Source organism: Salarias fasciatus, chromosome 1 (assembly GCF_902148845.1).
Source record: "Salarias fasciatus chromosome 1, fSalaFa1.1, whole genome shotgun sequence".
Lineage (NCBI taxonomy): Eukaryota > Metazoa > Chordata > Actinopteri > Blenniiformes > Blenniidae > Salarias > Salarias fasciatus.
This window is the reverse complement of record NC_043745.1, coordinates 22929257-22956570: the sequence shown is the minus strand read 5'-3', so window position 1 is coordinate 22956570 and position 27314 is coordinate 22929257. Positions and strand designations below refer to the sequence as shown.

General features: G+C 40.8%; 1 protein-coding gene across 1 annotated transcript in view; it reads right to left on the bottom strand.

The window, feature by feature from the left end:
• Positions 1–1290: 1290 nt before the first annotated feature.
• Positions 1291–27314, bottom strand: part of galnt18b (UDP-N-acetyl-alpha-D-galactosamine:polypeptide N-acetylgalactosaminyltransferase 18b) — a 91346-nt gene continuing 65322 nt past the window's right edge. Inside the window, exons 7-11 of the mRNA XM_030089506.1 lie at positions 19584–19769; positions 14671–14808; positions 11136–11231; positions 5135–5299; positions 1291–1958 (exon numbers count right to left, since the gene is read on the bottom strand). Of these exons, the coding sequence (XP_029945366.1) occupies positions 1812–1958; positions 5135–5299; positions 11136–11231; positions 14671–14808; positions 19584–19769 (732 nt within the window). The 3' untranslated portion in view covers positions 1291–1811. The remainder of the gene's footprint in view (positions 1959–5134; positions 5300–11135; positions 11232–14670; positions 14809–19583; positions 19770–27314) is intronic.

Below are 27314 nucleotides of genomic sequence, written 5' to 3'. Positions count from 1 at the left end.
AGATCTCAAAGGGGAGAGAGACATTATCATCCAGGCTTCATCGAAATCAGGCCAGCACTTTTCTGAGATACCGCGTGTGACTCATGCTCAGACAGAGACGGCTCCACGGCTCCATCACTGCGGGATACGGTTTCTCTTTCCCCTCATTTACAAGTGTTTAATTCTCTAAAGTGTAATCCAGGCCAACTTAATAAAAAAAAACAAAAACAGAAAAACTTTGTTGTATCACTTAGTTTACTGAATGTGTTGGACCAACAAGCCTGAAAAAATGGAGATTTCATAATCAAATATCAAACACAAACGCATGCACATATTGCCGTTCTGCAGTCTAATTTGAAGCTGAGGCTAATGCTTGGAAAGCAGGCAATCAGGACAAGATGTCAGTTCCCCAAAAAAAAAAAAAAAAAAAATGTAAGTAAAGCTCCTGAGAGTTGTGTTTTGGTATGCCTTTATTCAGAAACTTGTGCATGCAGAGGCGCTCTTATTGCATATATTAAGACGGGTTAGTTGGGAGGTCCTTTTGATGAAAGTGGGTTCCCATGTATATTTAATGCCATGATTTGCCGAGCTCCGCTTGAATGTGGATGGTAATGAGAACTGGCAAGTTGAAAACAGGCTGCACAACTCGTCTCCTCCCCAGGTGCAAACAACAGCCACAGCAGAAGGCTGCTCTGTTTCTCGGTTTCTGCCCCTTTATTTGTCACGACAAACCGACAACATCGCGTCCATGACACGGCGCTTTCTGACTGCCGCGTCTGCACATATTGTCTCCCTGTGTGAGGTGTTCAATAGAACATCCCCGCTAAGAAACGCACTGCGTCTAACGAGAATCAAACCTGACGTGAAGAAATAAAAGGAAAAAGCGCAAAAAAAAAAAAAAAAAAAAGACCCCGACGGATATCAAAACATTTTTTAAGCACAGGTACAAAAAAACAAGATGATTCAACTTGTTGGGTCTCCAGAGTTAAATCTAATTATTTTGTTTTTCTCAGTCATCTTGTGGAGTAAATATAGCAGAATGTAAAGATTCATAGAGCTGACAGAGTCTGTAAATCACACAACTTAGCATGCTGCAGGCCGTTCATCAGTCTTTTTATGGCGCCCTGGAAACCTTTGTGTTTTGTTCTATATTTGTTTTTGTTTTTTGATTTGATGTACCATTTTTACGGTGCATGTGTGAAATGGGAATCACCTTTGATGTTTATCTTCATAATTTCTGTGAAATGAGGTGTGTCACACAGTGATTGTATCTTTGTTAATAAAAAAAAAAACAACACCTGTGCTTTCTTGTTAACATCTGTAATTTTACTGTTATATATTACAAATATTCAAAATATTTACATATAGAAAATATCAAGATTTATTCCAACATTTCCAACAATGTTACAGTTGAATCGCATAATAAACCTAGGAACCTGAGACACTAAAATTAAATAATTACAGCAGGGACATGGTGGAAAAGCTTGCTACACAGTAGCAAATGTGAACAATGTACAAAAACATTTCAGACTTGTTATATATTTTGAGTCAAACAAAAATCTTGACTGCACGGTATTTACCACAAAATATACTAAATTCCCTACCTTGTTAAATCTGTAAAATATCAGCCAGTTATGGCTGATCCTGTAGGCAAAATAAAATGTTTAACATTTGCGATGTGACGCCGACCTCTGGTCGGAGGACGTCCCGGTCCTCCAAGTGAACTTTTTTCAGTGTTTTCCTGCTTCCTCACGCTCACAAACGCCAGTGCACACAATAGAAACAGCTCCGGCCCGGTTCCCATTCAGTCCGGCGCTTCTTTCAGCGGTCGATCATAGAGAACTGCTAAACAGCACGTTTGAAATGAACCATTTCTGTCCGGTGCATTTCTGCAGAGCCAGTTGGTAGCCGAACTCATTGTCACTGCTGACTACCAGCTCGAGGCATCGCTTTGATTTCTTGTTCTGAATGGATCCTCCCTGAAAAGATAAAAAAGCATGCTGGTTAAAACTCTGCTGGACTTCAGAAGCACAATTTGTGTGCACAATATAGCTGGCGTCCTTTACACCCTGTGCTGCAGTGAGTGTGTGCGCGAGCTCCTCGAGTGCCTCAAGATGGGCTTTTTTGGCACATTGACTGTTTCCCTCAGCAAAGCAAGCAGCAACAATATGGTCAGGAAAACAGAATGGATCTGACATCATTGTTAGAATCTAAAATCAAATATTTGATAGGACAGAAGAACTTGATTTATGCAAATGAGATATATGAGGGCCAGGGGAGGAGCAAAACGTTTGGAGTGAAAGGAAATAAAGGCCTGACAATTTATTATCTTTAATATGACAGCTGTTGAGCGCGTCAGCTGAGCAAAAAATATTGCGCCATGTCCTCATGAAACGAAGCAGGACTTTCTCATTACGATGTCAGGGGCTGACAAAGGGCAAGTATCTGAAGAGGAGACCTTCAGCAGTCGATACGGCGTCAAGAGAGCAGAGAGGAGCGAGAGCTCTTTTCAGCAAGATGAGAGGAATGTGGGAGGAAATAGACCCAAGAACCCGGACAGGTTGTACAATCTGTGTGGTAAATTATTCTTTCAATATTTCCATGAGAGTTTGGCCTGTGTGTGAGGTCCAAAGACGTTTTTATAGGTAACAGATTGGCAGTAACTGCTGGAAGGGGGCATTTATGAAGCATTATGTAGGGGTGGCTGGAGCCAGCTGATGGTGCAGAGTGGAAAAGGGGATTAAACCACAGAGCATATTGACGACAGCGGTGCAGATGGAGAAATGCCTCAGATCCCGTTAGTATGAATCCTCATAAAGAAGCTTGGCCAAAGCACGAGGAAATAACGATCATATTTTATAGGCTAACTCGTCATTTTAATGATGATTTACAAATCGGAACAACTTCGATAACTGATAAGCCGAGGACAGGGAGTCACAGTCTTTTTGACTGAAACTGTTATTTTCCTCCCCGCAAACAAACAAAAAAAGAAATTGTGAGGAAAAAGTGAAAGTTAATCTCCTGAAAAGATTTTTTTCTGATATTTATCTATCTGGCAATGAATGGTTAAAATGTAATCAGTATGAAATTGGACAATTAAATAAAAATAAAGTTTAGAGTTAATTTTGGGAGCTTTTACAAACAGGTCTGAATAAATAATAATACGTATTACATACATGCCTTTAGATGCTGTGAGTGAATTTGAAAGTAAGCATTAACATCAATGTATGGACTTCTGGATTATCTGTATTTGAAGTTTTTCTGTCAACTTTCAAGAATATAAAGTGTGAATTGTCTTTGCTTCAACCTCACCAGTTCACTGCAGTGCTCTAAAAAGGCTGAATGTATGAAGGTTGAACTAATGACATCTTCTTAACATCGTCTTGAAGTGCGATCTGTTGGGAAACAAGACGACTTCATCACTAACAAGTGGAGCGGTAGGCTGTCAAACGACCAAAGACGGCACCATTGATTGTTTAAATTAGAGCAGACACTTTGAAAACGCGTGGCGTTCCTCCCTGGGGGGAGTCGGGGGAGGTGAAAAGGTGGTTTGGAGGATGAGACGTGAGGCAAAGCTGTTGTGGTGGGTGAAGGGCAGCAGAAGGACACGCAGGTCTTCACAACAATGTAAAGTCAGCTGCTGAACTCGGCTGTGCTGGTTTGGCTCGAACACCGAAAAATGTTAGCTTTTATTAATAAGGTTAAGACCAGAGTGTAAAAAAATGATGTGCAAAAACTAGACCAAGTCGTACTTAAAAAAAACATGAGTATTTCTTTCCAAACACAGCTTAAAGAATTTAACAACTGCAGATAGCATCTGTAATTTGTGTTGCTTGAATTGAAAATTGGTACAGCTGTAGTGAAGTGTGCAGCCTCTCTGCGGCTCTCCGGCTCCTGACATCCTGAACACAGTTCAGCAGTGGGCGGCGATTCACCAGCTTGTAATTAATACCCGGGTTCCCTGGAACACTGGAACTACATCTACAGCAAGTTTTCTATATTAAGTGTCGGTGTTGCTTCTTTAAAAAAAAAAGCCTGCAGGATTTCTGTAATGAATGTATTTATGAGCATACATCATGCATGGAGATTTGATTTAGGATGCGTGTTTGTTGAAGAGGGGGTTGCACTCATGTCACTACACCACATACAGAACAAAAGGTCCTTGTTAGAGACGGATGGAAAAGGCGTCCTCACCCACTCATCCCTACAAATCACACAGGAAAACTCGGCAATGCAGAGCCACCCACTGCACATATGTTTCTTCTCTAATTTGCCAACATATCCCTGATCTTTTCATTTGAACACACACACACACACACACACACACACACACACACACACACACACACACACACACACACACACACACACACACACACACACACACACACATTTCACAAATGAGATCTTCGGTGCTTAATGAGATACTGTCACAAAGATTGGAACAGGTGAAGCACGATTTTGCATTTCATCACAGGGAGATTAAAAATATCTAGAGTGAGCCAGACTTCATGCGGGATGGCGCCGTATTAAAATATCAACTTTCTATCTTTTGTTTGTAGAGCGCCCCTGTTCCCCCATCGTTGCCTCGACCGGATCAAGGCGATCTATTTCTGTTTGAGCTTGACACTTCGCTCAAGTGCAGTCAAAACTGTGTCAATAATTGATGTCACATTTCACAGACATGATATGCTTCTGCCTCGCTGACGCGTCCCCGTTCCACTCCATGAATTATCCAGAGTTATCTAAAGTCGCCATGTAAAGATGAACGTAAGCACATCTGACACATGAGTTTGAGCATGTAAAAAGTTTTCACCATTACACTGACACAGATGTGACACAGCGCCGAGCTGGCAGGCTGAAGTGAAGCAGCTGCTTGTGCTGCAGAGGTACGTTCTGCAATCACAGAGCTGATGACTCTAAAAGACAATCATTAAGTTTCAACAACTTTCCGGGAAAGGTGAAAATTAAGGGGGAAATTAACAACGTCACAGCAGCAGAGACAGAAAATGAAACCACTTCTATCATTAAAAGCAACAAACAGCATTTGCCGTTTTCTCACTTTCAGCAGCTTATTTAAACTTTGGCTGAGCGAGAGCGGACAACAGTGTGAGTTGTGCACCGTGTGGCCTGCAGCGTCTGATCTGTGCGTCACCTGAGTGAAGAGCCAGTGGAGCTTCATGCGTTTGGCCGCGGCGTAGCTGCACTCGATGAGCCGCGGCCTGCCGTTCACGTCCACCAGGCACTTGTTGTCGTCGTCGTCCACGGTGGGACTGAGAAGCCCGATGTGGAGGTGCTGCGTACTGGTGTAGTACACGTTCTGAAAGACACGGCATGCCGCGCTGTCAAGGAAGGTCACAGTGCTGTGCTGCTTCGAACATTTACGTGACGACCCCCAACAAAGCCATGAATGATCATACAGGTATTAAACGAATATGAAAGTGACTCCTATGTGTTTGATTTACATATACAAATTATGAATATTTATATGACTTTCCAAACTGAAGGGGGAACGAGGAGAGACCAGGGAAGACAAACAAAAGCAGCTCATTAATGATTCAGGATCGGGGAGAAAACCCGAATAATTGTGCTCTCTCTGATAGAAGGCTTCCCAACTGCATTCTTCAAGGGCAACTGTTTGCTCACATTAAGCTGACAAAAAGCTGAAAATCAGTCGCAGGAATGAAACAGGGGAAGCATGTTATGTATTCAGCAGCACAAAGCTGGAATTAGTTTGGCGCAGTGCACACAAAGCGATAAACAAGGTGTTTTGCACTGCACTGTATGCTGGGTAATCACGCTATGAAAGGCTTCCCCTGTGCATCACTGCAGAAGTGGAGTTACTTCAGCAATACCTGCATTCTTTTTTAATATATATGTGAAATTCAAGGTCTTATTTTATTTTTTTTTAAATCTACAATAACACAAAAAGGTACATTTCTTAAATCATTCTGACAGCTGGTTTAGTGTTTAAAAAAGTCCATCCCCATCTGTTCAAACTGTGACTCCTGAATGAACAACACTCACTAGGAGGTCCTTAGGTATTTAATGACAGCTTTATCAGCTTTATCATTCTAAAAGTCAAGAAAATAATGAACAAACAAAGAAAGAAAGAAGTACTGCAAACAACTCATAAGCCTACATCCCCTGGATGATTAATTGGAATGGCAAGAAAATACTTCTAGTTAAGTTTACTGTCATTGACAACCCTCTGCAGCAATAAAACAGATCATGCCTTCATACGCTCTCAGCTAATGAAACTAATATAAAAAGCAATCATTTTAAAACCAATGCAAAACTTACATAATGAGTGTTTCACAAAATAATGAAAGTGAGGCCCAAATATTCAAATGCTCTCAGACAGTAGTGCATCAATTCCAACTATCTAAGAAAGTGGCTTGGTCCAATTTTTTTCTTTTGGAACATATGTTTTATTTGAAAAGTCTGTGATTTATTTAAACATAGCTGCCAAATAGGAAAAAAAAAAAAAAAAAGCCAAAAGAGAGCATGTTAATTGGGTGGCAGAATCCAAACGATAAAGAGCTGCAAGTAGAGGGTGAGGAAGGGAAATTATATCAGAGTAAAATTGGGCTGTGAGCAGAAAATTACCCAGAATCTCAGCTGGTAGAAACCCAAGACCATGTTTGCTCATTTTCCTGCTTGTATTTAACTGTGTTGTCATTGCTTTACTCTCCCCTTATTTTGTTGAAAATGCCCAAACTGCCTCCCACCTCGTTCACACCAGACATTAAACTGCCTAAAGTGTGATTTTTTTCCTGCAACGTTGCTCAGTTTTGGAGCTTTGCAGACTGACATCCTGTAAAGAGGTTGTGGTTTCTACTGACACTGTACTTCATCACTGGAGACTTCATTACAGTGTAATCTGGAAGTGCTGTACTTGTCATTTGCAAACAACATGTACATCTTTGTATGTATAAAAATTGGCACAGACTTGATTTTGCATGCAAACACATATGGGAACTGATCTACCCATGGGACACGCTCACAGTTCTTATTTCTTATTCTATTTCTTTGTTGTATCCTTATTTGGCCTTGAAGTCTCTCCCAAATCTGTTTTGTCTGCCTCATTTTTTCTAAAGACTTTGACTAATTTCCCAATAAGAGTTTTCTTTTTCGAATTTAGATTTATTTCCTGTCAAGCTCCAATCTGTTTGCTAACTTCCTCCACCAACATGTCCAACACCAGGATATCACACTATCATAATGTGCTTGTTGGCAATGGCAAAATTAAGCATAAATACATGCAAAACACTCCTTTGAACGCTCCTATTAGACTTAATTGATCACCAACAAAGTACACAACCTGTGAACACAATATATCTGTGTGAGCAACGTTTATTTAATGGTTGATACATAATCTTAGTAACTCATGGCCTTAGAGTCACCAATAAGACTCAAGTCTTTGAACCGCAGCAGTTAAAGCCTTCACATACAGGGAGAATGTGAAATTCAACGAGTCCAGAGTGTTAATCACTACACCACCGTATGAGGCCCTCGGGGATCCTCATTCTACATGCACATTTTGACTAATGGTAGCAAACATTTGCAGCGGTCTATGTGTCTTTATAGAGGAAATTCAGAATCCAATTCCTCTTGATGATATAACGCTGAAACATAAAAATAGAGCAGACAAGATTTGTCTTGCAGAGGAGATCCCTAATCTCATTAGGAATGCTGGTGCTACTCCAATCCCTTTGTTTGATATGCTTGGATTTATAGCACATAACAAATTTAGAATCAACTAGTTTTGAAGTCATCTTGGTCTCAAAAAGAGTTGTTGAGGTGGCAAACAGTCTGGCAAAGGAACTAGTAGATGGATGGTCGGGTCAGTTTCTTCATGTTTACTTGAGATGATCATTTTTTTTATATATGAAGAAGTAGAAATATATATCGAAGAAGTATTGTCATTTTATCAAGCTCTGCACTGTGTGAAGTCAACATCTCAGGTAGAACAGAGAAAGCTATTTTTTAATGCAATATTTTTTTCAGCGCAACACTGAACTCTGGAGAGCCTCATACAATGAAAAATCGCATCGACAAAGAAAAGCAAGATTAATGAAACACATTTTGGAATTATGAGTCATGTCATAATAGCACGTTCTAATAACCAACTCTGCTTTCACAGAAATAATAACACCGTAGCTATATTTTCTCTCCCTGATTGTTTCACTGCTTTTATTGTCACTGTACTACCAGGTGTTTTTCCTGGTTGGAGGGTTTGTGTTTAACACTCTGTTGTGTAAAACACTTGTCTTTCACTAAAAGAAACTACAATCATTGCATTTAATGTTTGTATATGCTATTTTTAATCCATCTAGGAGATGTATTCCTTGCATGCGTACTCTGGACAAAGCTGTAACCTGCAGCCACTTTGAGCACGCTCCCCTGAGAGAACTTTTAAAAAGTTACTTGTGTCTCGAGTGTAAAGTGTTGTGGGTGATTTTGTTTGGCGTTAAGATTATTTTGCCTTAGTTTTGCAGAGTTGTGTGTGTTAAAGATGTGTTAAATGTGAGCGCTGTGTGTGTTTTTTGTCCATTTCTCAGAGACGAGACGTGCTGCTTGGAGCTCATCAGATCATGCAGTTTTCTGTGAGAACACACAGAAATCAAAATGATCGAGACCAAAGATTTGGTCCTGAGATTCTGTACCAAGCACATGGAACTTAACAAATCGAAAAAACTTTGCACAGTAGAAGAAGCACTTTTGATACATTGAAATGCAGCCCTTTCTTCGCATTAGAAAAACAGAGGCTCTATACAGCAAAAACAGAGCCCTGAGAAGCAAACAGGTCAAACAGTAAAGTGATCTCTGATTTAACTCAATGCGAACCTGTTCACTGAGCTTGAGCTTGACTGTCATTACGGCCTCATCAATCTTAGCCCTGCCGCCTAAAAATAACCGACTCAAACATACTGCTATTTGCTGAACAGCAATGTTGAGATAAAGTCAGAAAACAGTCACCAATCAAACTGCAGTCTTCTCCAAAACTTAATAAACTTCAGTAATGTGTTGGTTTTGCAATCAGGTGCTGTCTGAATACTAGATTAGATCATCTCTGGGCACACCTGATAAAATACTCATTACCTTAAATCAGCCATTCACATATTGAGAGCTCAGTCTGTTACCACATGTAGACACGGGCAGGATGACCTGCTGAAGTTCAAACCAAGCATGGGAGCAGGGAAGCAAAGTGATTTGAGTACATGGCGTGGTTGTTGGTGCCAGATGGGCTGGTCTGAATATTTCAGAAACCGCTGATGTACTTGGATTACAGAGTCCCAAAAAGAGAAACTATCCAGTGAGTGGCAGGTAGGCGGCTCTGGGCCTCGAGGGCCGATGTGCTGCCTGTTTTAGACCTCTCCCTGCTGCAGCAACATTCTGATGTTGATGTTGCCATCAAGCTTTTAAAAAGCCTGATAATGAACCACTCAATGGAATCAGCAGTGATGCAACTGGGAGAGACCTAAAACATGCAGGACTGTGGTCCTCGAGGGCCGGAGTTGCCTACAGCTGCCCTAGTCGATGCCAGAGGTTAGCGGAGAGTGGCCAGACTGTTTCAAGATGATTGGGAGGTAGCAGTTACTGAAATAACCACATATTAAAGCGAAATTACGAAGAACATTTATGAGTTTACACAATGAAATTTGGGCCACAGCAGCAGAAGACCATTATCATCAACTAAGAACAGAACACTGAGGGTACAGTTCACACAGGCAAACCGAACAGACCGCAGAGGATTGGAAAAATGTTGCCTTTTCTATTGAGTCTCGATTTGCGCTGCTACATTTGGATTGTAGGGACAGAGTTCATGTTAAAATAAATGAAATCATACAACCAGTCGGCCTTCCAACAGTATTTCACGCCACTGCTGGTGATGCTACTGATGTGGGGATATTTTCTTTCACCTATAATAACTGAGCATCATTTCAATGCTAAAGAATACCTGATTATCCACAGTTATCTGACCATCTATCGATAAGTTCCTAGACCTTGCTATTACTCCACCTCTGCTGTGAGACTTTTTCCAAACTTTTTTTTTTGTTTGTTTGTTTCGCTCAGGTTTGCATCAATGACTTTGCCACAGTCTACGGTTCACTTCCTGTGTTTCCTCAGCTGGATAGCCTGCTGACATTTCCCACTGGAAATGAACTGGAAATGAGCTGAGACTGAGACTTGCAGTTGTAATGAGTCCACGGCAGACCAAACGGCGCTGGTGTGTGAAAGAACGAAGACACTTCTGACGGTTAAATCGTCCAACCTGCTACAATATTTTGGCTGACGTGCGCACATTCGTCACACAGGATTACTTCTGAATTCCTTCTGATTTGGCCTTTGGTGTAAACATCAGTCCACATATAATTAGTGTAGAATACTCCAGTAGTTTCCTTTGAATTGGATGAGAATAGTGTGAGATCAAACTGCACTCAATAGGATGAGTTTACCACTGCCACAGCAAGGTTAAACAATCTCTGACTACAATCAGCTCAGACGTAATGGAATTGAGAGATCGATAAGAGCTGGACGAGGGGGGAGAAAGCAAATGATAATCAAGCTCCGCTAACATTTGGAGACACTTAAACGCTCTGCTATTCTAGCTTAGAGACATCCTGAACCAGTAGTCAAGAGTTAGAAAGGCAACAATGAAGCAAAAGTGAGGTTAAAAAAGGAGAAAGTAGTCGGGATTTATCTGGCTTTAACTGTTTTTGTTCTTTCACAAAATAGAAAATCCCTTTTCATTAAAAGATGGAAAGCTTGAGGCAGCGTGCGGGAACAATATAACTTTATCACAAGCAGAATTTTATACAGTTTTGTTGATATTGTGCTATTTCAGCATGTGCCACCTCTAAGCTGAGGTTTATATGAGATGATAAACATTTAAAAACATCAAGGACAGCTGAAGAGAAAATAGAAAACCTGATGCTGGTGTGTGAAGCAGAAAAAAGGGGAGTTATTTTCCTTCATGATGGAGTAGGTTTTATTGAGTGACAAATCCCTAAAACGGAAATAAAAATATAGACGTATATCAAACCCAGTGATATGGGAGGGGGAGAGAGAGAGAGAGAGAGAGAGAGAGAGAGAGAGAGAGAGAGAGAGAGAGAGAGAGAGAGAGAGAGAGAGAGAGAGAGAGTTCTAACCTGTGGAGTCATCCCATGGCAGAGATAGAGGATGGGCACGTTGTCGTTGTCCGGCCCCTGGTCCAGGCACAGCTCATTCTTCAGGGAGTTTTTCAGCTGACAAGTGAAGAAAGACGCAAATAACAACAAACAAGAAAGCGTTACGATAAGTCAGTAGTCTAACAGTGTTTACATACTGTACATAAATAACCCCAGACTTTAATAATAATCAGTTAACTGCATGGGCTCTGCAGGGTGACGCTCAGTTTTCAGTCGTCACGCACTCTGCACAAGACCTGTTCTGAAATATGTTTATGGCGACTCTCATTCGTCCAGGTAAGAGGCAGATATCTCAGGATGAACTGGTTCAGATTAACTGGAATGAGTCTTCGGATAACGAATATTCCCATTTCCTTTTCTTGAAAGAAAGGCATTAAAAAATGAATGGATGAACGAATGAATGGACTATGAACAGGACTGGTTAAAAGCAGGTAAAAAAACATTCCCCAAGGGAATCCTTAGAGTTTCTAAATATTTAATTGAATTTAATAATTTGTGTTACACTGGCTACCTTTATAGAGCTGTCTGCTGCTGACCGCATGTTATAAGTTTTTCCTCATCTGTTTTGGTGCTGCTTCTTCTTCTTGTAGTTAATCTATCATTTTATTGCCAATTTGTGACTCATCGGCTAACATTTACTAGTAAAGGCAACCACTGATGAATCAGGTGGCACTGTGGAGTGGTCCTGCTGTTAGAAGAGACTTTCGGCTGGCTCTGAATACCCAACGATCTTTTATCAAAAATTGTTCCTAATTCCATCAAATGTGTTTTTATGAGTTTCATTTCAAAAATAGGAGTAATATGAAGACGCTTTCTTTAGTTCATCCATTGATCAGTAAGTCACATCTTACCCAGATGAAGTGAAAAACTGCTAAAATCATGTCGAAATGAGCTGTGGAGGGCTGGTGTTGCCTTTTATTTTCATCATGGATTATAACAAATTGTGAGAGATAATTTCTGATTATGTGTGCTGCCCAGTTTGCAGATAAAATCTGTGGCCAAAAAGTCATCAGGTAAAAAAGAGAGAGAGAGAAAAAGCTGCATATCGCCTGCTGGGCTGTGCTCTCTAGTGCAACATCATTTCTACTGGAAGAGGGAACGATGATCCAAACTTGAAATACAGATTTTTTTTTTTTTTCTGCGGTATTTGCTTTTATTACAAACTGTCTCTGCAGAACTGTGAGAGTTAAGGCTGCAGTTTCAAATAAAAAAATAGATCGTAGGAAAACACTTAAATACCACTGTGACTGTCTCTCGCCATTGTGCATGAGCCAAGCGTTTTCCCCGGGATCAAGAAGAGGAAAACATGAAAAGCCTAGTATAGTTAGAGAAAACAGAGAAACGCTAAAACCTTAACGGGGTCAAAGAAGCAAAAAAGTGAAGGATAATCTAAATCCTCTTTAGCTCGTTTGTGCTTTATGAAAATGTAAATCAGGAGCGTTCCGCTTCGTGAACATGACTCAGTGTTTGAGGCCCAGAGGGGTATTCATGCATGTCATGACAAAGGTCTGACTGATTACAAGATACAAACTGCACCGCAGGGAGTATCAGGGACAGTGGATTGTGTGAGGAGTGAATTAGAAAAAAAAAAAAAAAAAAAAAAAGAGACGCGAGATCCGAAGAACACAGCCGGGGATGATTTCCGCTCCCCCATCGACTCCAGAGATGTGTACTCCTATCTGATAATCAGCGAATCCACAGGCAGAGCATGTTCCCGTCAACAGATTAAGTCTACACATCTTGAGTACAGTTGAAAAAATAGTGAATATGCAACACCGAGCGACACCTGTGGGGGACACCGTCACTGCCATACAGCATCCAAATCAGTGTGAGCTCCTTGTATTACTGAGTGAAATATGTGTGTGGAGTGTGGGTGCAGGAGGGAATCAAACCTAATCCCTCAGATGCGGTCGGGCGGCGGCATTGTGTGCTTGGCTTATCAAATACAAAGTGCAGTAGTGAAGACGGCTGGCCTTCGCCCAGAACTTTTAGACGAGGGGGACGGAAATGAAGGAGACCCACAGACCTGAAGAATGGTCTCTGGAAGGTTTTTTTCTATAGAGAAAAGATACCAGCCGTTCACTTTAGGAGGTCACTTGCTGAGTCCACCACTTCGACTCACACTGCATTACAGCGCCATACGACACCTTTAGGCCCGGGATGTTTTCCATCCATCACTCAGTATCATCAAGAGGAGATGTGACAGCTTCCAAATTCATTCAGCCGCAAAACTTCAAGCACAGGCAGCCATGAAAACAAATTGATCCTCAATCTATTTTGGAAAAACTGTTTGTGAACAGCTGCCTGCAGCAGTAACATCACTATCAGTCACTTTGGACGTTGTTTAAAGCTAATCAGCAAATGCCTGCAATTAAACAAGGGTATTTAGGAGGACGGACACGGAATTTTTGTATTTTTTTTTATGTGAATAAAAGAGCAGTTGATTATACATTAATATATGTTGTAATGCCAGCAACTGGACTGTGAAACGGTCTACATTTTTGGGATAAAATGAACAAAATCAAATTTAATGAAGTCATAAGGGATCAAATCAGATCTCATCAGAACAAACCAGAGCAGACCAGACCAAATGGCATGAAGTGAAATTAAATTAGACCGAGTCAGCTTTGTTACTGCAAACATCAGACAATGTTCAGTGTATACATGCTGAGCTTCATACACAAATGCATAATGCATACTTTCAGCAATCATAAAAACAAACTGAACTTAAGTTTAACAGCTTGTTGTGGCCGTGCCATTTCTGTTACTACTGTGGGAAAATGACGAGAATCTTCTGCATAGAATGAATCCTCGAACCACACTGACTGACGAGGTCATGAAACGCATGCCACAAACGTAAATAATAAGGTCAGCTATCTCATAGAAATTAATGTAATGAGGATGAGGGGATTTCCTTCGCATATCCGTGCATCATTGAGAGAGAGAGAAAAAAAAAAAATTAAATTCATACAAGACGGAGCAGTGTGGTAATCCTGCGGTCGGCATGTCACCGTGCATTAGGATGCATCACGCTGATGTGAGGTGGGAGGACCGTGGAAATAAAGCTCTGTGAGAACAACTAGGAACGGGCAAAAAGATACGGTGCCGGCAAGCCCTGCTGGCTGTCAGTTTTTCCGGCGTCTCTGACTAATAAAATTCAGCTGCAAAGCCCTCTAGTGAACAACGCTTCATTTTTATTTTATTTTAAGCTCCAAATGATCTGTATGTTCATGCATATATGTAACAAAGCCGACTGCGATGAGGTAAAGAAAAAAAATATTTTCAGGAAGTTTTTTAAAAAAAATGAAAAAGTCAGACCTGCTTCAGAAAACCTTGTCTTTGTGAACTGTTTGTGCTCCTGAACGCAGCCATGCGGATCCCAACACTGGGATTAAACTGATTTGCCCGGACACATTTTTTGCCTTGTTTGGGTTTTTTTTTTTTTTTTTCCAGACACTGAATTGAATTTTGGCTGAAAAGGAAGGCGGCAGCTTACTACTCCGTATGCGATGGTGTCGCTGTACATCCTCATCTCAGGGTAAATGTTGACCAGGTACCAGCGGAAGGTTTTACACTGCAGCCGCTTCCTCAGAGCCTTCCTCTCAGAGATGTCGCCAATATCAATCCCTGCATCCTGGAATCAAGCAGATGCACACACACACACACGCACACACACAAAACGGAACATTGATTAACTGTGGCTTGTAAAGAAGGAAATCAGATACGAGCGATTGAGCAGCACCGCGCGATGATTTGCTGTGTATTTGAATGGCCCCCATAAGATTTTGATTTTTCACTTGTTCTCACCACAGAATCATTGACTATGCAGCTGCCGCATGAAAAAAAAAAATCATTCAAGGATACAAAGCCCCATGCTACCAGTTTGGGAAAATAACACATTTGCTCAAATACTGTGATCTCAAAATACAAAGCAAGATGTTCGGTGAGGCGTCCTGTAGCAGCTACGTCTGAATCACGGGGAAAATAAAGTGCTGAAGAACTGCACCAAAGACCTAAATGCTTCCTCTTCTGTTTATTTTGATTTAAAATATATATTTTTGTGTACTAATTTATTTCTGAATGTATTTTATAAAATGAGTTTGATTGATTTTCCTTAACAGAGTATCAAACAATCTCGTGACCTTGTCTCCTTTCAGACAATTAAATGTAACTCAAAAATGATTTCTAATGCATGCTAAATATAGGAAAGTATAGGTGCTTGTAAATATTTTTTCTATAGTGCAAAGTCAAAGTTAGTCAGGTAATAAAAAAAAAGCTAACATAGAGTTTAAAGATTTACAGACTAATGGAATTCATGGAATAAAGTTATAAAAATCAGATTTTACAAAACAATAAAGAGGTGGGTTTTAGATTCATTATCCACCAGTCAAGGTTCATGAACTACAAACACTTTAAGTCAATTATTCTGAAGCAAGATCTAAACAAACCGGGTGCTTAACGCTGCTCAAACACACACAGTGAGCTCAGACGTCTGCAAACTTACGTAAGTCGTACACTGCTGTTGGTTTTCCTACTCTCTGAGGTAAATTACAGTCGATGATTTTGCTGTGTAGTTCATTCATGGGGCTAAAGCTGGGTCTAAATTTCATGCTTCTTGAGTAGAGACCCAGTTAAACGCCTCATTATTGACTGAATGAATTGCCTGCAGATGTTCATCTATTCATAACGTGGATTTACATATTCAAACAGATTATGCAGGACAAGAAAAAACAGCTTCAGTGAACAAACATTTGACTTAGCCTTTGAGGGATACTCCATTTAACATCACATAGTATGATTATCTACTTTAATTAAGAGAATCCAGTTTAGCATCAAGAAGAAGATGGCATGTTTAGAAAATAAAGGGACAGAGCTTTGAAAGGAAAAAGAAAAACACAAGACTGCATCGGATTCATGGCTCTTCTGTGAGTAATAATATTTACTGTGCGAGTCCTTGACACTGCAGATCTCTTCATTTAACATTTCTGATAACATTCTAAATCCTCAGATTTCAAACAGGGAATCAATGAATGGAATTTCTGCTGAAAAACCACAAAACTGAATTGAAGTAAATTACGCACATTTTTTATCTCTGGATTTGGTTTTATTCTTTATGTATTATGAATCATTTGGGTCCCAAGTCACAGCCGTAATCCAGTTAGTGCTTTTAATTAAACTTTGAGCTTTTCATTGTCAGCCTCTACAATGGATTTCCTTGCTACTAATGTCTCCGTTTAGACCATTTTATTGAATCATATTAAGTATTTATTTATTCAGCCGCACATATTGAAATCAGGCCATTCAGTGCGAGATGAGAAAATCGTTTCATTGGAGCCTACAGGAGGTGTCGGGGGTCTTGTTCAGCTCCACACCTGCAGTGGAAAGAGAGCGACGGGGGACGGACGACACTCAGTCCTGCAGTGTGAAGGACCGAGACTCACACCTCTACATTAATGAGATTATGACAATCTAAGCTGAATAAAACTCTTTTTCTTTGTTGATAGAGCGACTTTGTAAAGTAGGAATTGACAGAATATTGTCTGCTTTTTTCCTGTTCTGCAAACATTCAAAAGGCGGCGGCGGCGCCTTCTGTAGCCTTTGGCCAGTTCATAGCTGACATCTGACATTTGAAAATGGCACAAGAACTTCAATCCATGCAGTCTAGCACACAGCTCTATCTCTGTCTGCGAAACTGAAAGTATTTCCTCAAGTAGGTCAGTTTAATGAAGTACCGTAATAAGTTTCTGCTTCATGAGATACACAGATTGATTAGCGTTATGTAATTTTTCATTATTTTTTTAATCAAGGTTTTATGTCCCTGGATGTCAAAATATTATTATATCCTCTACTCTGAGAACAACAAGTTCAGAAAGTATTGTTCTTGTCAGAACCCCTTTGAAATAATGTAGCAAGAAGATTAAAATGAAGAAAATCGGGGAAAGTCTGCGTCCTGGAAGCTCTTACACAAGATTTTTAAGTTCATATATAGACTCTGATAAAGCCAAATATATTACCTCAATTTGATGTAGGTAATAAAAACTTGTGAACTTGTGGTTAACAACCTGACCGAAGCCTTTAGTTTGAGCCTGAGTTTCTGTTTCCAGTTTGCATTTTCTCACTCAGCATGAGCTTAATTCATCCATTCCAGTGTCCTTCCATAGTCCAAAATGCACATTATAATAACCACTGACTCTAAATTGCCCAGAGGCGTCAGCTATGGTTTTGCTTGTCGTTGTTTGCTGTAGTTCAAGATCCCTGCAATCCTAACGAGAATAAAGTGGAACAGAATATAGATACTTATCATCTAATACTATCTAATACTTATTTTAATAATGCTATCATTTATTCTTTGCTAAGCAATTTGGAACTCTGTCAAGAAAAGTGCCATGTAAATGACAAATTAATTAAACAAACCAAATGAGGCGCACATTCTAAGCCAACATTAGGAGCTTCAAGATGGAATAAGAAGTGGGGCCTGTATCACCACAGACTATCAGAAACTGTAATAAAATAATGTAGAAATGGTATATAATTCATAGAAGTCTCAGTTTGTCCAGAGTTGACAGCTCCACCAGACTCAGTCCAGGAACAACGTGTCGGAAAACGTCTGCAGCCCTAAAGTTTGATCACAGGATGACGATCCTGCCAAACTGTGCACGTCTTCAATTAAACAACTAGGACCTGCATAATATAAGCCGTGCCAAGAAAAGGCCTTCACTGTAGAGTAATGGATCATGTACAACTTGGCAGTGACCATAGCGGCTCAGAGTAATGTGTTCTTGACAGACAATCCCACGTCACAGTTGTTCCTCCGCACTGAGAGGACATGCTCGCTGCAGACCAAAGATGAAGCATCGGGAGAACCGTGAAGCTCAAAGACGGAAATGTTTTCAGTGTGGGGTTGTTGTGCTGCCTCAGGGACGGGACAGCTTGCCGCCAGCAACGAATTCAGCATTTTATCAAAGAGAGCTTGAAGGTAACGTGAGGCCATCAGTCTAAAAGTTAAAGCAGCAATCAAAAAACCATCAGAAGACTCAAAAAGAAGGGAGGAAAAAAAAAATCAAACAGTTATGAATGGTCGAGTCAAAGCTCAGAACTGAGTCCCATTCACTGTCATTTCGAAATAGGCAGAGCTTTGGAATAAAAAAATCAGACTTTTATGTTTGATAATAGAAGGAACTTCGCCTGTAAAAATGGTCAAAAATCTCAGCAAATTGAAGTTGAAGAGTGAAAGACAATCATGGAAAATGCCTACAAGAAGTTATTTCTGCTAAAGCAGGCAACATGTGTTTTTTAACAAAGGTGTACTTACTTTTCCAGAAGACATCAAATCTACAGAGACTTTTCATGAATAGTAAGTGTCGTTTCTGCTGCTCCCTTTTACAGGGTCACCACAGCAAGCCACTGCAGCCTGCCCCCGTAGGCTCGGCTAGATTTTTTCTCAGATGTCCATCTGGTTGAAAATGGGGATTGAAACCCAAGGGACTCTCACTCAAGATCAAAGCTCAACATGACATGTTTTTTCATGAAGTGATTGCAAAAAAAAAAAGAAAAAAAAAAGAAACTTTCCCTTAACTGAAGTTTATTTGCACATTATTTTTTTTCCCATCATTGATCATTTTTCATTGATTCAACTGTTTGAATGGACCCCGTCTCCATATCTAGTGTTGTTGCTCAGTGTGTGTGCACGAGTATATACCGTACATGTACAGATCTCCACTACTGCAGTTCTTCAGGCTGGTTTAATGTCTGATTGACTCAATTTATGCTGCGGCAGTGTGAGACAACCCCGGACACACAGCCAGCGTTTATTCAGAGCCTGAATCTTAACATAAACAAGTCGGTTTGGGTTTACATGAACAGACAGAAGGATATGAACCAGGCTTCCTCCACAATAAATCTCTGCTTCATTCTCCAACATTTGTTTTCAAAAAAATGCGCAGGTGTGTTGAGAACAACTGATGCTGCTCTGAAAGCAAACTGTTGTCACACAAAAATTGTGATTACTCTCCTGCTAATTCAGTTTGCAATTTGCATGAAGTGCTGACAAATAAACCATTAACACTCCCGTTCCGAAAGCACTCTTTCCCCCCCAAGAACTCACTCACTCACACACACGCACGCACGCACGCACGCACGCACGCACGCACGCACGCACGCACGCACGCACGCACGCACGCACACACACACACACACACACACACACACACAAGCTAGAAAGTTGTGTACAGTCCTATGTAAATGTTTACATGTAATGATTTTCTCGTTTAGTGTTTTTGCAATTATCTGAGACGCTCCTCAAGTTGCATTTTCCAGATAAGATGGATCTGCATTAAGACCTTTTTTCAACATTATGCACACCGACAGTAAAACACACACACACACACACACACACACACACCCACTAACCTCCACAGGAATGTTCCAGGCCATGTACACGTGACTCTTGAACTCGTCCATCCAGACTTCCGCCACTCGGAGGGCGTTGCGGCGCACGTGAGACGTCAGGTCCTCGGTGTAGGGTTTGTGAGCGCGCTCTATGTGGGCGATGCGAGCGCACGGCAGCACCTCCACGCTGCCCCCACACTGCCACACCTGGGTTTGAACGGTAAAAAGTCAAAGAGAGGGAAAATTGTCATTCAACAGAAGTAATAGTCTGAAAAAGAGTCTGCTTTGTTTGGAAGAGTTCATTTGGAAAAGTCTATTACTGGCCCTGCAGATATCCAGAGAGAAGACGACTGAGGAAAAGTTGTTTGAAGTTTACTTGAAAAAGTAAAGTTTTTCCCAAAGAGCTCAATTCTTCATCCCACCAGGGAACAAAGATGTCACAGAAAATACAATTTAACTGTTGGGTCATTTCATTAAAGTTCATGAAATTGTTTTTTTTTTTCCTGTGTTGAAATGTGAACTCTTATTACCCTCCGTTGTTTAATTTTAAATTTCTGGAGTTTTTTTTTTTTTTTCTCCTTTGCTTCTTAGTCCAAGTTTCTCTTTTGAAGCCACTCTTCAACTTAAAGAAAAGGCTGTTCTTGAGGAAGGAGGGCGGACTGCTGAACTCCGCGCAGTCGATGCGGCGGGCCGCGATGGCAGCTTAAAGCATGTACTGCATGACAAGCCGAGGCGGCCCGTCACCTCTGCCGCCCACTGCATCTCAGACTGTGAAGATGAAGTCCCTGCGGTGGAGACTGAGAATAGTCCTGCTGCCCAGGAGGGAAAGCACGACTCCTCCATGACTAGAAGCCGGTGGCACTAACTCCTTCCATAATGAAGACCACTGGGAGGCTCAGGACCCCGGAAAGTTTTGCCAAATGTAATATCTTGATCCAGAAAACAGTGACTGGCGACGGAAAGCATGTTTCCTCGTGCAGGCTGAGGGACAGTTTTTTTTCTAATCTGTAATATGTGGGCATGAAAACACTTCACACTGGGATTGTGCTTTGAGGAAAAACTGTTATAACACACTGTATGTTTCCAATATTAATCATTATTTTAATACTTTCCGATATTATTTAAGAGCCTGACTAGACACATGACGCCCTGTGTAAACATCTTAACTCATTCAGACAACATTAACCCAAGAAAAACGATTTGAATTTCTGAAGTAAGGAAACTGAAAACCGTCATAAAAATCAAAGAAATAAATGAGAAAACAGATCATGCTGTACAAAGCTGCTGATTAGTATCTTCAGAATTTAAACGAGACCTTAAAGCACACACAAGCGATGAGGACACACTCCTCTGCTCCTCTGTTTACACGCTCTCATTGATGCGGGGTCATCAAAGAAGACGTCACCAGCAGAGCCAGTTAAGGACACTCAGAAACGCTTTAAGCACGAGCCGAGCATGAGATCTGCTCAGGACACCCGGCGATTCAGTGTGAATGAGGTTGAAATCGTCACACTGTGCTTTGATGAGAAGACCAAATAGCGCAGCTGACATCCTTCCTCTTATTTTCCACAAAAAAAAAAGAAGAATTTGATGCAAATGAGCATCGTCAAGGACGTCGAACAAACATGAGTTATGATCCAGACTGTGGGTATGAGTGGGCCTCTGATGGCAGGACCCTCTCTGGAGGCTTTAAACCGTTCGTCCAACAGATCTGACCATGACTTTGTCAGTATGTTAATATCACTGACAAATATGAAAAACAACTGCTCCCATCGTTTTCATAGGCCGGTTTTTCACTTCTAAAGGTGCTTTATCATATTGTTTGTTTAACAAATTCATGAACATTATGGAGATTTTTGGATTTAGTCATTGAAGCAGATAGTAACTTGAATGTAAAGTACATATTTTCACATTACGCAAAGTTTACAACTCATTTTATAGATTCAGAATGGTCAGAACATTTCCACAAAGTGGATGCTTCTGTCCCTTTATCCAAGACAAGTTAAATTTTCAATATCTGGGACTTATTTAATAGTATTTAGTTTGTAAATGTGCAAGTTTCACAGTTTCATCACAGTAGATATCACAGGTTGAGAGTTATTTTTTTTTTGTCTACAGCAGAGTTTGCATATTCTCACAACAGCTGCCTGGGTTTTCCTCGCGTTTCTCCAACTTGCTCCAGTGATTTTACATGGGACATACATTGCTTTCAGCCTCTTATTGGATGGATGAATAATAATTTTAATGCGCTTAATTTGTAGTGTACTTCACATTTGTGAGAACCTCAAAGTGCTAAAAACAACTTTGTTTCCCTGAAGATTGTTGCACTCATTCCTGAGGGGACGCTGCGCATCATTATTTGAAAGAAATATTTCTAAAATTCCAATTTAAGTGGGTCAAAAAATGTTATTTTATTTTTTTTAAAGAAAACTATCACAATCACTGCGGAGCTGCAGGAAAGGTCTGCGGGACTCATCCTCCGGGCCCCGCTGCTATCTCTACCAAATTTCACGGTAATCTATCAAAGAGTTTCTGAGATATTTCAGTCTCCACCAAAGTGATGGACGAGCTGACACTGTCGCTCCTCGAGCAGCGCTTGGTACAGATCAACGGATAATGTACGACTTTGAAGATGCGTTGAGGCGTTTTACTGCTCTGCTTATAGCCCCAGCGGCTGTACCAGCGCTTTGCAAAAACACAGTCAATTACAACTTGAATGCCGCCTCTGCCTGAAAATAATTTTCCTTTCATTCTCCGGCGTCGACTTTCCTCCGTGACGACGAACCGTGCGCCTCCGAGTGTGTGCCAGCGTGGCGCCCCTGCAGTTAACCACTAATTGTCTGCTGCCTTTTTTCCAAATTCATTACAAGAAACGGGCCATTACTGTCAAGATGGGAGTCAGAGTCTGCTATTAGTACGGACGGCTGTATTGTTCTTCCTTTCAAAACACAACAGCTCTGTACAGTGGGATCCTCTCGAACGATCAAACCCACCGACTAATTTACATGTTGACTCACGCAATCTGTTTTTCCAGCGTGCTGCTGAGGCGAAAAGCACGAATCAACAGCACTGCAGTAAACGATTACACCTCACTTCGCTCTGAGGTTGACGCGCGGACCTGGACGGGAGGCGGCGCTCCGCCTACCTGCTGTCAGAGAGAAGCTTTGTAACAGTGACTGCTGACGCTCGGGCCATTCAGGGGGCGGGGGCGTGCTGCGCCCACGCCGTGGCGCAAATAAATCACGGCTCCACCGCTTACAGTCCGTGTTTCACTTTGTGTCATTAACAGTCAGGTCCTCACTTCGCGGCAAAGGAACAATCCCACCCCTGCTCATTGTAAACTTTAGACTCAAGAAATACCTCACGTCCGTCACTCCCGCCTGCATCAAACCCCGCTCCGCTGTGTCCTCTTCCAAATATACGTCTGGCTAAATCTCACTTTCTTTGCCCACTTGCTGTGCTACCTCTAATTTATTTCTATAGAAGACTTCTGGCTAGAAGAGCCGTCTCATATCACAGCCACGTTTGCTTAGATCTTTTTATCAGGGCACTATCAGCCTGAGTCTACGCTAATTCTACTACTGCCCTCACTGTAATTTGTTTGGGATAAAAGCAGAGTTAAATACCTTTAATGCGAACATGACGTGAGTGGAGGTGCTTTATTCATAAAGCGGTGCCAGTCAGTTGGAGTGTCTCAGGGTTTAAAGTGGATTTTGAAGGGAGCACTCACAAGGTTATTTTAGTGGATCTTTGAGCACAACAAGGATCGACTGCTTCAAACTGCACATGTCTACAAGTTAAAGATTCATAATTGCTTCGTCAATTAGTCATTTATTCATCTTTTAGCACTGTCTTGTGGTTTCATGGTGCACAGCCTGAATGTGCTCCATCCTGCCCCCCCCCAAAAAAAAATGTATCTTCAGAGTGTCAAACAGGCTCCCCTGCAGGCTTGAAAGGCAGCTGGAGCATGTTTGAGTTTTTCTTCTTCACTCAGAACAGCAGCCGCTTGAAGTTGTTTGCAACAACAGATTTGAAACGCTTTTACAGACAAAAACAAAAAAAGGATCAAAGTCCTGTAGCATGAAGCATCTTCTGCAGCTCGCATTCACGGGCTTAGCATAAGCTAAAGAAGGTTTCCTTTTTAAACCGGGTCTGAACTAAAATGAACGGTGAATAAAAAAAAAATGTTGCTGTGGTAAATAGTTATAACATGTGGGCACTTATAGAGTGTTTTTCCACCACTTGAGCAGTCCCCAAAGCGCTTTACATTGTTACGGTAATCACATTCACCTTTCACACACACATTCACACACCAATGGAGGCGGCTGCCATGCACGGTGCTCAGTTCGTCTGATGGGGAGCAATTTGGGGTTCAGTGCCTTGCTCAAGGACACGTCAACATGTGGGCAGATCAGATCTGCAAGCTTCCTATGATGAGTGTAAACCTTGAATTTACATTATGTGACAGAAATCCAGACAAGTAATATCTGTCTCATTGATCTCAGTGTTAGTGTTAAATACGAGAAAGAGTTACCAGATACATGATAAAACCAATGATAATATAACAAAATGTGTTCCAATAATATATTGATATTGGCCATGTCGTATAAAAACAAAGCCATTGAAGTAATTGTTTGTCAACAGTGCAATAGAATATTGGAGCCATTATTCTAATAACATTTTGACAGTAATCTAACAGGTTACATGAAAGAGTAGCATTTCAAAAGAATAATTTCAAAGTAATGTACTAAATACAGCCAATATTGTAACGGCAGTAAAAGCTTTTCATTGTCGCCTGCAACTTCATCAGATATTCTTGCTATTGAGAATTCTAAAAAAAAGTATTGACTTGTTACTAGTTTTCTTTAGCTTGGATAACACTAACTGTAATTTTGAATAACTCACTAAAAATGATTTCAGCTTAAACCTAAAGTTAAAGGTCATTTTGAGGAAAAGAAAAGTTATTTTTGATACATTCTGTTAGAAATCATAATGTTTTAATTTTCAGTTAAAGATTTATTCTATTCATCCATTGTTTTCAAACACACCTGAAAACCATCGCCTGACTGCTGCAGAAGAAGATGCTCAAGAAGTTTATGAAACTCGTAAATGAGAAGCCATATTTATCAGCTAGTGTACATTAATGTATTCATATTTATCCAGTTCACGGCCGAGTGGCGGTGGAATTGATCTGAGCTGACTTTGGGCATTGTAAACTCTGAACAGGTCACCAGTTCATCACAAGCAAGACGGTAAAAAACAGTCACATTCAGACCTGCATAAACCATCATTTTTATATTGTAGATGAATCCTTGACATTTCATCGAACAATAATACTACATAATATGATATAATTAGATTTCACAGAGGTGTAGTCTTTACGTTTTCCATTAGGCCACTGAACCATGCTCCGAATGGCTCCGTGGAAATGATTTTGCAGCATGTCCGTACGGTTTACTGTAAATCGGGCTTTGCTCATTGTGCATTCTGGCGTCCTCTGTGTCAGTGTGCATGAGGAGCAGAATGGAGTCACCGGAGAATTTACAATATCTGGAGGACTGATATCTGGAGAAGCACGAATGCATGCATCACTCCTGCCATGAGTCACTACGGCAAGCACGCTGGAGGTGTGGTACATTTTTCCTGTTAAATATCAAGCCTCTTGGTGAAAACTGTCACTCTGGAAAGCCTGTGGGTGTAAGTACGCGATCCATCTCAAGAGATGTTCAGCAACATTATCAAAAGGACAAGCTCACGGGTTACCTTTAGTAAAAACAATGCAGAAATCAATCTTTGGCAAACATCCACAATCTGGAGTCCTAACATAGAAATGAGCAAATCCTTTCTTGTTAATTTAGAGTGAAACATGCGTAGCACTGATGTTACAAGCTTAGTTTTTGATAAGAAAATACGGTGACACCTTGTCGATACGACGCATCAAACTTGAAAAGGAACGCAACACCAAAGGCAACAGCCGCACTCCTGACAAGACGAGCAGAACCACGGGAAGTTTCCGCCCTAAATATTCCTGTGATTCTCTATGCAACTTCAGGATTTCTCTCTTTTCATTTTAGACTTGTCTCTGCATCTGAAGCTATCTGCTTTCATCTCGCTGCACCACCTCTTCTGTCCCTCCAGAAACCTTAACTGGCTCGAAAAAAAAAAACACCCTAAAATTTCCCGCTGCATTCATTTTACATTTCCTCAGTAGTTGGTGATAAAACCCCGCACATCAAAGCACAGACTTGCTTTAAAGGTAAAGCTTAGGTTCCTCTTTAGCTGCCCAGAGCAGGGAGTTAAAGTAGAGTAACAGTATAGAGTTTGTGCTGGATGCACGTCAGCTCGTGCTGCCTGTTGCTTAAAAGGGTGAATATGTCTCCCATCCTCGCCACAGAAACTATTTACAGACCCAACTATTTACAGACAAAGACAATGGAGTGAGGCTGAGTATTTCCAGATGGAAGCCGAGTTTGTGTGGCTCGAAAAATATCTATGTCTATCCTCTCTGCATCTTTACCTCCTGATACTCCTTACTTTCAACTACCGAACCTGAAACTCTGTTCGACGGTTCGGTTCAACCCCCAATTTCACTGGAATAATTCACCCAACAACGGTAGATCCACTCCATCATTTAGGCAGCTTATCTTTTTACCCGATGATGAACTGTTGTTGCTGAGAATAAAACCGCCTCTGTTCACGCGCAGCACTTATCTGTTATGTCTCTTAAATGTAATTGAGAAAATCCTTCGGGACACTGCGGTTGTAATGTGTTGCTTTTTATTCCTCCTCCATCTGTCATCATAATGATTACTGTCATTTTGACCTTTGTTGTTACTTACTTCGTCGTATTACGTTTGGGCCCCTTTGGAAATTAGATAATAGATCTCAAGGTGTTTATCCTCGTAAGTAAACTGCTGCTCGCAGCAGTGGCAATAAGGCTCATCTCAGTTGACACTTTGCAGGCATGTTGCACAGGTTTCCAGTCAATCCAAGGCAAACACGGGCAAAAACAAATCCATTTAAACCTAAAATCAATGCCGAGTCACCAATTAACCTAATAAACATGTCTATGGATTGTGGGAGGATAAGGAACTGCTGAGAGAGAACCGAGGCAGTTCCAGGATCGGACCGCTCGGCACATAAACATGCATTAATATGTTACTGTGATAATGATGTGAGTTGGGATAAATGTAGGCACTTAATTCCAAATAATTAATCCACTATAGCTCTGACTGGGCTACAGTTCATCCTTCTATTTTCCATTCCATCATATGTTTTCTGCAGTTCAGACAAGCAACGTTTCTGAAAAAGAGCATTTTGTTGACTTTCTTGTTTTTGACAGTTTTCCTTGAATTTTGTGCACTTCTGCCATGTAGTGACCAGATATGAAATGATATATATGGTGCTAAAAATGTAATAAGTATATATTTTTAAATAAGCCAATCACAGACACTTTTTGGGATTAAAAGGGATTCATCACAATTTTCATTCATATTAAAATTCTGTCATTTTGAATTTGAAGAAAGTGAAAGTGCAGTGCATGTAAACATTATTTATTGCAGTTCACTCGGTCTTTTATGATATGTATATTGCACATGTTGATTTATGATACGAGCAATAACCATAAATTTGCAATATACTGTATTGTGCACCGTCTCGCAGAAAGCCCACAACCCCAAGGTCTAGCCAGTCCTCCTACCCATGACCACTTCACCAAGCCTGGTCCAGTTTTTTTTCATGTTTAGTAAATGA